This window comes from Pan paniscus, chromosome 5 (genome assembly GCF_029289425.2).
Source record: "Pan paniscus chromosome 5, NHGRI_mPanPan1-v2.0_pri, whole genome shotgun sequence".
Lineage (NCBI taxonomy): Eukaryota > Metazoa > Chordata > Mammalia > Primates > Hominidae > Pan > Pan paniscus.
Genome location: NC_073254.2, coordinates 144,797,643 through 144,810,678, shown reverse-complemented (window position 1 = coordinate 144,810,678; position 13,036 = coordinate 144,797,643). Strand labels below are relative to the sequence as shown.

The window sequence follows — 13,036 nt, the reverse complement described above, 5'->3', positions numbered from 1 at the left end:
ATCAGAAAAATGATAGAGAAAGTGTATTACTCAGTTTTTTATTTTCTTAACACTACATACAACTAGGGTGAACCTATTATTTATCATCTAAATGAGAACTCTTTTGAGAGTAATAATTATGCCAGGACAACCACTGTAAACTGAAACCAGAACATATGGTTTATATATAATTATATATAACTGCCTACATTATATCATTTTCAAAAAATACAACTTTTTGGCAACTCAAAGAAGTGGTAGATAATTAACATAGGCTTTTGAGCCATGTAGGTGATACTTATGTAAGACTAAAGGTAACTTTAGAAATGGCATTTCTTATAAGTCAAATAAGAAAAATTCATGGAAAAATGTTATTAAAATTATCCCAGCCAAGACAATATTAATAGAAAAAATACTGGAAAAATATAACTGAACAAAAGCTGCATGCCATCGATTTTGTATCGTGATACAGTTACTTGATTATCTTTAGTACCCCAGAAGAGTACCTTCCAAGTAAAATACTTACATGTACATAGGCTGTAGTTGTAAATGAGATGTCTTCTGAGGCCCTTGATAGCCATAAGAGTCAAAGCCACCTATGAAATCAACTGAAAAGGGACAATTCATTAATTAGCTTTTCAGAAGAGATATACATCCATGATCAAGGCCCCACACAGATTACTAATAAACCTTTTATTAGTAATAATCTATTAAACTTCTAAAAGTAACTAATTGTGAAGAAAAAAGAAATGGAAGAAATGATAGTTCCTTCAAGGTAGTGATTCCGCTGCCCCCCTCCCCCACTGCTCATTGTAAGATTCCATTATTGCCTTACAAGAATCTATTCACTTGGTAGAAAAAATGATGTACTATTTTCAAACAACCAAGACCTAATTGGAGTAATAGAATTCATCTACACAATAGAGATGCTATATGCCTTTTTGGTTAGTGTAGATTTTCTGTGACATGCTACAAAATGTTACAGCATATAAATATAAATAATGACCACTCAAGTGCATGTATCTATCAGCAATTGCAGCACTAGTAATAATATTACATGTTATGGTTATCAAGCACAAGGTACTATGGTGGAGGTCATGTAAATTAACTCAACATTGCTGTCCCTGCCAAATGTGGTTTACCATCTTAAACAATCAGAGGTAAACATGTGGAACAGTCTAACCAAATATTCAAATTCAATACATACTTGGCAATGTAAGATACAATAAGATATAATAAGAGTTACTGTGGCAGATTATATTTTTCAAAATGGTGGTAAGAGTATCTCCTATTTTACATGTTTTTACAATGTGACTTTGACATTCCTCCCATACAATGGTTTGAGTATGTCTCTTCCTCTTGAACGTGGGCAGACATTTCTGGCAGCTTTGACTATGCTATAAATGACACTATGGGGCTTCTAAGGTCAGACCATAAAAGTGTCATGCACTTTTATCTTGCTCTTTTGGGATGTTCTGTCTTGGAACACAGCCATGATGCCACAAGGAAGCCCAAGCTAGCCCGCATGGAGAGATCAATGAAGGACCAATGGATAAGTGTTTCAGTAACAGTATAACTAATGTATCAGCTGATAGCCAGCATCCAAATCCAGGTGTGGGAAATAAAATACCTTTCAATCAGGGGTGTCCAGGCTTTTGGCTTCCCTGGGCCACATTAGAAGAAGAAGAATTGTCTTGGGTCACACATAAAATACACTGATACTAACGATAGCTGGTGAGCCAAAAAAAAAATGCCAAAAAATCTCATAATGTTTTAAGAAAATTTACAAATTTGTTTTAGGATGTATTCAAAGCTGTCCTGGGCTGCATGTAGCCTGTGGGCTGTGGGTCAAACAAGTGTCCCTTAAATGATTCTAGACCCTCACTGTTGAGTCAGCTCAGTCTTGGAATCTTTTCAGCTCAGGTTTCTGACATCAGAGAACAGAGGCAAGCCATCCCCTCTGTGCCTGTCTGAGTTATTAACCCACAGAACCTATGAGCATAATAAATGGTTGCTTTATACCACTAAGTTTGGCAGCAATGGTAACTGGAACAGTCAATTCTAAAAGTACTGTGAAAAAGTTTAGTTTTTGTTTTTTCTTTTTCATTTGGGAATAAAGAGGTTTTAGAGTGGGGATAAAAGAAACAAAAGAACACAAGGCCAACAAGATAAGAGGAAGGAGAAAGAAAGTCAAATAGAGACAATCAGAATGCCCTAGGACACCCGTTACTTTTTTCCTAGCATCTCCTTCTATTGGCTTACTTTTTTCTAGTTATTCTCTTATTAATATTTGGGGTGCTACAGATAGAAACTGGAGCAGGGTGCAAAGTAACATAAAGTCCGTGATGTCTGTGTAGTGGGTAAATCCTTTGTTTTCTCTTAGAAAAAAACCTTATTTTTTTAGAGCAGTTTTAGGTTCACAGAAAAATGGAGCAGAAAGTACAGATAATTCCTGTATATTTCCTGCCCCCACACAAACACAACATCCTCCACTATGAATAGCCTACACTAGAATGGTACATTTATTACAATCAGTGAACCTACATTGACACATCATCATCATCCAAAGTCCATAGTTTACATTAATGTTTATTCTTGGTGTTGTACATTCTATGGGTTTTGATAAATGCGTGACATGTATCTACCATTAGAGTACCGTAACAGTTTCGCTGCCCTAAAATTCCCCTGTGCTCCTCCTAATCATCCTTTCCTCCCCCAACCCCCGGCAATCACTGATCTTTTTACTGTCTTTATAATTTTGCCTTCTACAGAATGTCATGTCATTGGACTCATATAGCATGTAGCCCTTTCTGGCTGGCTTCTTTCACCTAGTAATATGCATTTAAGATTCCACCAGGACTTTTCATGGCTTGATACTGCATTTCTTTTTTGCATGGGAAACCCTTTTACCAAGGCAGAATGTCTCTTCTCATCCAAAGTGGAATGGCATAATGACAAAAACAGAGACCCTGATATTAGAAGGACCAGGGTTTAATTCTGCTTTTCCCTTTGCCAGCTATGTGACCTTGGATAAACAACTTAACATCTCTTAAAATAGGAATTATCATATTTATCGCATATAATTGGTTTGAGGATAAAATAAGGAGTGTAGAGTCCTGGATGAGACATATGGTGTAAAAGAAGAAAATTAAGAGCCCCTCAAAAAATTCAAAATTTCTTTATAATTCTAAGCCATGCAGCATAGCAGAAAGAGAAGACAGAAAATTCTTAATTTGGGACAACTATAGAACTATAGCAAGTATTTTACAGGAGATGGATCAAAAGAGTGTGATCCTCTTTTGTCTTCTACATTGCCTCTTTTGTCTTCTACATTGTACCTTAGCTAATATAAACAGTACCAGAAGAAATGTGTAATAATTACACAGTGACTCTATTTAAAGTTTGCACTTAAAAAAATTATTGGCTGGGTGCCGTGGCTCACGCCTGTAATCCCAGCACCGTGGGAGGCCGAGGCAGATGGGTCACCTAAGGTCAGCAGTTGAAGACCAGCCTGGCCAACATGGTGAAACCCCGTCTCTACTAAAAATACAAAAATTAACTGGGCATGGTGGTGCGTGTCTGTAATCCCAGCTACTCGGGAGGCTCAGGAGAATTGCTTGAACACCAGAGGCAGAAGTTTCAATGAGCAGGGATCATGCCATTGCACTCCAGCTGGGTGACAGGAGGGAAACTCCGTCTCAAATATATACATATATATATATATTTTATATATATATGTATATATTATATATATGTAGTTTAAGACTGGGGATTTGTTGCAGATAGTGTCTAAATTCCTGTTTATCTGGATGGGCTCTTGTTGACAATGAGACTAAATTAAGGACTAGTTTTCTAAGAGGTATTTACCGAGTTAGAGCTTCACTGCTCTGACCTTCCCTCTTAGTAGGATGGTCTCTACCATGGTGGTGGAGAGTGGGTTACAATAGATCAAGATCAGGGCAGACAGAAACAGTAAGGTCTCCACTGAAATTGAGATCCAAGTCAAACTCAGGTTTATTAGTATTTTTATTGCTGCTGCTGCTGTTGTTATTATTATTGTGTTTGTTTTGAAATATTTAATTAACTTGATTACAGGGATTTAGGAGGGATGGCAGAAAAAAAATAGATGATAATTTGAACCAAAGATCTTTGGGTGAACCAAGGGATAATGTGAAGAAAACAAGATGAATCTTCAAGTCCAATGGATAGAATTAGGACCAAAAATGGACAGCAAAGCTTGAGTCAGAAGCCATGTAGACCTTCCAAAGACACAAGAAAAGGCCAGGAGGGAAATGAGGGTGTCCTGAGCCTGTGATGCGAATGGAGCTTGAGTGGCCTGGGGCTTGCTCTTATTAACCATGATCTGTATGCTGTGTAGGTAGAGAGAGATGGCTTACAACCCTCAGATTAGGGAGGACGGCACTAAAGCTCTGATGGAAGGACTGTGATCATTCTGATTATTCGGACCATGCTGATGGCCTGGGTATGGAAGAAGTTCCAACAGAGGGTGACCCAGAACCAAGATGAGAAAAGAAGCAGCTCTGAATGTAACCAGGCTGGATTTTTACCATTTCACTCATGAGGGGGCATTCAAATTTAAATCAGAAGTAGAGGGCATATTTTCTGTAGTTTATTTTACCTACATGCTTGAGTTCACAGCCAAGGAGACAGTGTACAGTCAATTTCCATGTGCGCTTCTTCTCAGAAATTGTTTGGATGTCTTCCTAAAGACCTCAGGGAGAAGAATAGGCATCAACTGGATCAAACCAACCATTACAGTTAAGATTATGGGGGTCAGCAAAGAGAGACTTGATTCTTCTCACCTTTTATGGAAGGGTTCTTCAACCACATATGGAACTTTTTGGGGTGCCATGTAGATAGAGAGGTAGAGGTATTTTTTCCTTCTCAAAAATTGAATTACTGGGATTAGCTTACATTTTTAAGATACCCATAATACCACCTTTTTCTGTTTTCAGTTTCTTTTATATAATGACATTTATTCAGGCTCTAAAGAGACTACTGCATATTCTAAAACTTCTCTGAGCAATAAGGGACATAAAACATTTGACAGATCTTTGTCCAGGTAATTTTGATGGCAGCTAGATGTTTGGGTCGTAGCTTATCTCTGCATTATTTAGAAAAGAGTAACTTCTATCTATCAAGAATCTCCTTATATCCTTAAAAATAAATTAAATTCCCCAAATTACAAAATACTTAATAGTTCCTGAAGCCCTTTCAAGTGATATCATTTATCTTCACAAAATTACTTTGAGATTGGTAGGAATAATTATCTTAATTTTACAAATCAATACAGATTTATAGAGTTTTATCTTGAGTCACACAACATCTGAGGATGAGAGTAGAAACCAGGTATTCTATTTCCTTAGTACGTATATTGAAAAAGATATTTCTGCATTTGACTGATGCCATTCTAGTACATTTTTGGAACGTTATCAACAGTGATCAAAAGCATCAAATCACATTTTTATGTTCTTTCTAAATTATTAATTTAACAAAAGTCTTAAGTTCTTGCTTTGATTTCCTTATTGGTTGTAGATTCCTCCTTCTGTTATTTGTTCTCCAGCATCTTTTACTCTGTTCTTTCTAGAAAATTTGCTCTTTATGTTCTTCCCATCTAATACTGTAAGGATCTACAGTATTAGATTCTTCTTTGATCTAATACTGTAGAAATATTTGGATGTAAACAATAACTTATCAGAAACTACCTTTGCTGAATTTGCCAGTGATAGTTGCCAATGTGGTATTTTGGGGCTTTTTTGTAATGTATCTTTAAGAGGGTAGCATCCTTCAAGATTTAGTTCATGTGCTTCATGTCTGATAATTTATGCAGGACACCAAATAAGTATTTAAGCAGTCCTTTCTTCTGAAAATTATTTATATTCTCATCCCCATCTTCTATGACTGATAACAACGATGTTTTTTAAAGTTATGAGAGATATTTTCTTTCACGCGACTTGGCATATTGTCTGTGTAACTTCAATGCTTAACAGAAAATGTGAAAGACAGACAGGAATTACTAAAAGCCTGAATTAGAATTAGGAGAATGAGGAAGGAAAGATGTCAATGAATTTGAGATGAATGGACAAAGAGGTAGAAAACATAGTTCACGGCAAGTTTTTGAACATGGGGGAAAGGGAGGAAAAGAAAAGGTTCAAAGTTGATTCTCAGAAATTTGTTTGCCAGGAGCATATTGCTGCTTTTAAAGAAAAAAAAAAATGTCAAAAGGGAGTTGGTGTTTGGCTTTCTTTTGGAAATGTAGTATTTAAGTTATAAGTAGTACATCTAAGTGAAGAGACGCTTGGGAAAAGGGAAATGTAACTCTAATTAGTGCAAGGGAAATTGGGGACTTGCTGGGATGTTAGAGATGAATTTCTCCTCACTCAGCTTTATTTTGCTTCATTGCAACCTATTTCTACCTGATGTATAAATCTGCTTGTTTATTTGTTGATTTCCTCCACTACTATAATACAAGCTACATGAGATTTACTGTTTTCTACTGTTTACTACACTAGCCTCAGAACCCAGAACAGTGTCTGGCTCATGGAAGACACTCAATAGGTATTTACCAAATAAACTCTTAGACCCTTTAGGCTGTAAAGGAAAATAAGGCAATTGATTGGAGCACAGAAGATGCTAGTAAAACTTCCAAGTGAAATTTGGCTGACTGCCAAGGCCTTGAATGATAATAAAGAGAAGACTTTTTATAGACAATCTACAGAGTTGTTGTCTGGGTGCTGTGAGATACACAAAAGAAACTTTTTGGATACCAGTAGGAAGAAAACACCACTGCATCCCCTTTGGCCAAGAGGAGTGGAAAGAAAGAGGTTAGGACATGCATTTGCATCAAAAGGACTCCAGTGAGACGGTCATTCATTGATGAATGCTATCGAGTGTTACAAATCTTGATAGTTGTAGGAATAACATTGTTTTCCTTCTGGCCAGTTTATAGGACCCTAAACAGAGGCGCACAACTGGACAGAAGGTGAAAAAAAATTGTACTTTCTTAATCTCTGCCTTGTCGGAGGGATTTGCCTTTGGTTCTCTGAAGACAACTCAGGCTATTTTTTTTTAAGAGCTATAATGAGGTATAATTGATATGCAAAACACTGCACATATTTAATGTGTGCAATTTGATAAGTTTGGACATGTGCATACCTGTGAAACCTTTACCACAATCAAGGTAATAACATATCCATCACCTCCAAAAGACAACTTGGAATGCTATCATTTTCTTTGCAAGTGCATTTTCTTTTTGCCTTCATTTTCTTATCTGCAGTGTGGGTATGTTTACATCTATTGACCTATGGGTGGGGTCAGTAGATGTACTGTAATAATTGTAGGTGCAATTATTTTAAATTAGTCAAGTGCCATATCAATTTAATAACTATGATTTAGTAACATTAATGATAGTGGAATTTAGAAATTACCAAGTAAGATAAAAAAGGTTTTTGAATAAATATTCTTTGTGACAATATATTTCCTGTTGTGAGCCTCTCTTTTATTTAAACCTTTTAATCATGAACACTGAGTTCAACAAACTTAAAACTGTTTTATTAAATACATGTTGGCAATGAGGTATTGTAATATAAAATTGTCCCTTGGTTATTAATGACAAAGCCACTAGTCAACATACTACCTTTTGGAGACAGAGCTGTAAAAAACCATGAAGGGAAAATTTAACAGGCAGTTCATAGGAAGCTAAGCCTGAATATTTAGAATAACTCATTGAAAGACACTAAAGTATTTGATATCTTTCAATGAATTTTCTAAATATTAAAGGAAATTAACAGGGCCTATGAAAATAATGGAAAATACCCTTTCCATTATTTCCATAGGTATGAATTCCAAGGGTACTTAGCTCCAGTAATACAAAAGGAACGTAAAACATAACCAACCATAAGCCAAATTGAAAAGAACCACTTTTCTTCCACTAAGCTCTAGTTGGTGGCAGGAATTCAAGCTGACTGTGTGAGCTTGAGGTGTTTGTTCTGGGCTAAAATCCCTGGATGGACTCTGAGCCTTTTTTTTTTTTTTTTTTTCCTGATAAGGAAAATGCAATCCTTTATAGGAAGAGGTACTTTAGCCTGTTGTTGCATGAAAGGTCACTAAAGTGTTATACAACAGAAGGCTTTGAGCAGGTGAAGCATACATGGAATGAAATGAGACTTATTAGCTAAATCACCGCAGATGCTTCGCTTCCTAAACTTGTTCATCAAATATGTTTTCTCAGGGTTTTAGGGCCTTATTTTTCCGTTTGCTTCTTACTTGTATCAGAAATAGATCTTTAATATTTTATTTTTATTTATTTATTTATTTTTATTATTATACTTTAAGTTTTAGGGTACATGTGCACAATGTGCAGGTTAGTTACATATGTATACATGTGACATGCTGGTGCGCTGCACCCACTAACTCGTCATCTAGCATTAGGTATATCTCCCAATGCTATCCCTCCCCCCTCACCCCACCCCACAACAGTCCCCAGAGTGTGATGTTCCCCTTCCTGTGTCCATGTGTTCTCATTGTTCAATTCCCACCTATGAGTGAGAATATGCGGTGTTTGGTTTTTTGTTCTTGTGATAGTTTACTGAGAATGATGATTTCCAATTTCATCCATGTCCCTACAAAGGACATGAACTCATCATTTTTTATGGCTGCATGGTATTCCATGGTGTATATGTGCCACATTTTCTTAATCCAGTCTATCATTGTTGGACATTTGGGTTGGTTCCAAGTCTTTGCTATTGTGAATAGTGCCGCAATAAACGTATGTGTGCATGTGTCTTTATAGCAGCATGATTTATAGTCCTTTGGGTACATACCCAGTAATGGGATGGCTGGGTCAAATGGTATTTCTAGTTCTAGATCCCTGAGGAATTGCCACACTGACTTCCACAATGGTTGAACTAGTTTACAGTCCCACCAACAGTGTAAAAGTGTTCCTAGCTCTCCACATCCTCTCCAGCACCTGTTGTTTCCTGACTTTTTAATGATTGCCATTCTAACTGGTGTGAGATGGTATCTCATTGTGGTTTTGATTTGCATTTCTCTGATGGCCAGTGATGGTGAGCATTTTTTCGTGTGTTTTTTGGCTGTATAAATGTCTTCTTTTGAGAAGTGTCTGTTCATGTCCTTCGCCCACTTTTTGATGGGGTTGTTTGTTTTTTTCTTGTCAATTTGTTTGAGTTCATTGTAGATTTTGGATATTAGCCCTTTGTCAGATGAGTAGGTTGTGAAAATTTTCTCCCATTTTATGGGTTGCCTGTTCACTCTGATGGTCGTTTCTTTTGCTGTGCAGAAGCTCTTTAGTTTAATTAGATCCCATTTGTCAATTTTGGCTTTGGTTGCCATTGCTTTTGGTGTTTTAGACATGAAGTCCTTGCCCATACCTATGTCCTGCATGGTAATGCCTAGGTTTTCTTCTAGGGTTTTTATGGTTTTATGTCTAACGTTTAAGTCTTTAATCCATCTTGAATTGATTTTTATATAAGGTGTAAGGAAGGGATCCAGTTTCAGCTTTCTACATATGGCTAGCCAGTTTAACCAGCACCATTTATTAAATAGGGAATCCTTTCCCCATTTCTTGTTTTTGTCAGGTTTGTCAAAGATCAGATAGTTGTAGATATGTGGCGTTATTTCTGAGGGCTCTGTTCTGTTCCATTGATCTATATCTCTGTTTTGGTACCAGTACCATGCTGTTTTGGTTACTGTAGCCTTGTAGTATAGTTTGAAGTCAGGTAGTGTGATGCCTCCAGCTTTGTTCTTTTGGCTTAGGATTGACTTGGCGATGTGGGCTCTTTTTTGGTTCCATATGAACTTTAAAGTAGTTTTTTCCAATTCTGTGAAGAAAGGCATTGGTAGCTTGATGGGGATGGCATTGAATCTATAAATTACCTTGGGCAGTATGGCCATTTTCACGATATTGACTCTTCCTACCCATGAGCATGGAATGTTCTTCCATTTGTTTGTATCCTCTTTAATTTCATTGAGCAGTAGTTTGTAGTTCTCCTTGAAGAGGTCCTTCACGTCCCTTGTAAGGTGGATTCCTAGGTATTTTATTCTCTTTGAAGCAATTGTGAATGGGAGTTCACTCATGATTTGGCTCTCTGTTTGTCTGCTATTGGTGTATAAGAATGCTTGTGATTTTTGTACATTGATTTTGTATCCTGAGAGTTTGCTGAAGTTGCTTATCAGCTTAAGGAGATTTTGGGCTGAGACAATGGGGTTTTCTAGATATACAATCATGTCGTCTACAAACAGGGACAATTTGACTTCCTCTTTTCCTAACTGAATACCCTTTATTTCCTTCTCCTGCCTGATTGCCCTGGCCATAACTTCCAACACTATGTTGAATAGGAGTGGTGAGAGAGGGCATCCCTGTCTTGTGCCAGTTTTCAAAGGGACTGCTTCCAGTTTTTTCCCATTCAGTATGGTATTGGCTGTGGTTTTGTCATAGATAGCTCTTATTATTTTGAGATATGTCCCATCAATACCTAATTTATTGAGAGTTTTTAGCATGAAGGGTTGTTGAATGTTGTCAAAGGCCTTTTCTGCATCTATTGAGATAATCATGTGTTTTTTGTCTTTGGTTCTGTTTATATGCTAGATTACATTTATTGATTTGCATATATTGAACCAGCCTTGCATCCCAGGGATGAAGCCCACTTGATCTTGGTGGATAAGCTTTTTGATGTGCTGCTGGATTCGGTTTGCCAGTATTTTCTTGAGGATTTTTGCATGAATGTTCATCAAGGATATTGGTCTAAAATTCTCTTTTTTGGTTGTGTCTCTGCCAGGCTTTGGTATCAGGATGATGCTGGCCTCATAAAATGAGTTAGGGAGGATTCCCTCTTTTTCTATTGATTGGAATTGTTTCAGAAGGAATGGTACCAGTTCCTCCTTGTACCTCTGGTAGAATTCGGCTGTGAATCCATCTGGTCCTGGACTCTTTTTGGTTGGTAAGCTATTGATTATTGCCACAATTTCAGATCCTGTTATTGGTCTATTCAGAGATTCAACTTCTTCCTGGTTTAGTCTTGGGAGAGTGTATGTGTCGAGGAATTTATCCATTTCTTCTAGATTTTCTAGTTTATTTGTGTACAGGTGTTTGTAGTATTCTCTGATGGTAGTTTGTATTTCTGTGGGATCGGTGGTGATATGCCCTTTATCATTTTTTATTGCATCTATTTGATTCTTCTCTCTTTTTTTCTTTATTGCTAGCGGTCTATCAATTTTGTTGATCCTTTCAAAAAACCAGCTCCTGGATTCATTAATTTTTTGAAGGGTTTTTTGTGTCTCTATTTCCTTCAGTTCTGCTCTGATTTTAGTTATTTCTTGCCTTCTGCTAGCTTTTGAATGTGTTTGCTCTTGCTTTTCTAGTTCTTTTAATTGTGATGTTAGGGTGTCAATTTTGGATCTTTCCTGCTTTCTCTTGTGGGCATTTAGTGCTATAAATTTCCCTCTACACACTGCTTTGAATGTGTCTCAGAGATTCTTGTATGTTGTGTCTTTGTTCTCGTTGGTTTCAAAGAACATCTTTATTTCTGCCTTCATTTTGTTATGTACCCAGTAGTCATTCAGGAGCAGGTTGTTCAGTTTCCATGTAGTTGAGCGGTTTTGAGTGAGATTCTTAATCCTGAGTTCTAGTTTGATTGCACTGTGGTCTGAGAGATAGTTTGTTATAAGTTCTGTTCTTTTACATTTGCTGAGGAGAGCATTACTTCCAACTATGTGGTCAATTTTGGAATAGGTGTGGTGTGGTGCTGAAAAAAATGTATATTCTGTTGATTTGGGGTGGAGAGTTCTGTAGATGTCTATTAGGTCCGCTTGGTGCAGAGCTGAGTTCAATTCCTGGGTATCCTTGTTGACTTTCTGTCTCGTTGATCCGTCTAATGTTGACAGTGGGGTGTTAAAGTCTCCCATTATTAATGTGTGGGAGTGTAAGTCTCTTTGTAGGTCACTCAGGACTTGCTTTATGAATCTGGGTGCTCCTGTATTGGATGTATATATATTTAGGATAGTTAGCTCTTCTTTTTGAATTGATCCCTTTACCATTATGTAATGGCCTTCTTTGTCTCTTTTGATCTTTGTTGGTTTAAAGTCTGTTTTATCAGAGACTAGGATTGCAACCCCTGCCTTTTTTTGTTTTACATTTGCTTGGTAGATCTTCCTCCATCCTTTTATTTTGAGCCTATGTGTGTCTCTGCATGTGAAATGGGTTTCCTGAATACAGCACACTGATGGGTCTTGACTCTTTATCCAATTTGCCAGTCTGTGTCTTTTAATTGGATCATTTAGTTCATTTACATTTAAAGTTAATATTGTTATGTGTGAATTTGAACCTGTCATTATGATGTTAGCTGGTTATCTTGCTCGTTAGTTGATGCAGTTTCTTCCTAGTCTCGATGGTCTTTACATTTTGGCATGATTTTGCAGTGGCTGGTACCGGTTATGCCTTTCCATGTTTAGTGCTTCCTTCAGGAGCTCTTTTAGGGCAGGCCTGGTGGTGACAAAATCTCTCAGCATTTGCTTGTCTGTAAAGTATTTGATTTCTCCTTCACTTATGAAGCTTAGTTTGGCTGGATATGAAATTCTGGGTTGAAAATTCTTTTCTTTAAGTATGTTGAATATTGGCCCCCACTCTCTTCTGGCTTGTAGAGTTTCTGCCAAGAGATCCGCTGTTAGTCTGATGGGCTTCCCTTTGTGGGTAACCCGACCTTTCTCTCTGGCTGCCCTTAACATTTTTTCCTTCATTTCAACTTTGGTGAATCTGACAATTATATGTCTTGGAGTTGCTCTTCTGGAGGAGTATCTTTGTGGCGTTCTCTGTATTTCCTGAATCTGAATGTTGGCCTGCCTTGCTAGATTGGGGAAGTTCTCCTGGATAATATCCTGCAGAGTGTTTTCCAACTTGGTTCCATTCTCCCTGTCACTTTCAAGTATACCAATCAGACGTAGATTTAGTCTTTTCACATAGTCCCATATTTCTTGGAGGCTTTGTTCATTTCTTTTTATTCTTTTTTCTCTAAACTTCCCT

The 13,036-nt window shown here is 37.2% G+C and overlaps 1 protein-coding gene and 1 long non-coding RNA gene across 9 annotated transcripts in view; one reads left to right on the top strand and one right to left on the bottom strand.

Annotated features, from left to right (window-relative positions):
• NKAIN2 (sodium/potassium transporting ATPase interacting 2) overlaps nt 1–13,036 on the bottom strand; it is a 1,024,303-nt gene that overhangs the window by 6,666 nt on the left and 1,004,601 nt on the right. For 7 of the 8 annotated variants that reach the window (XR_010112510.1, XR_010112507.1, XR_010112509.1 and 4 more), the window contains one exon: nt 506–587. Coding sequence is in view for 3 of the 8 variants with exons in the window: in XM_063605446.1 (XP_063461516.1) it covers nt 506–587 (82 nt within the window). In the remaining 5 variants the exon portion in view is untranslated. Of the gene's footprint in view, nt 1–505; nt 588–4,622; nt 4,704–13,036 lie in introns of all 8 variants that reach the window. The other variant, XR_010112511.1, reaches the window with a different exon arrangement.
• Nucleotides 1–13,036, top strand: part of LOC117980692 (uncharacterized) — a 289,677-nt gene that overhangs the window by 115,780 nt on the left and 160,861 nt on the right. The gene's annotated exons all lie outside the window — the stretch shown is intronic.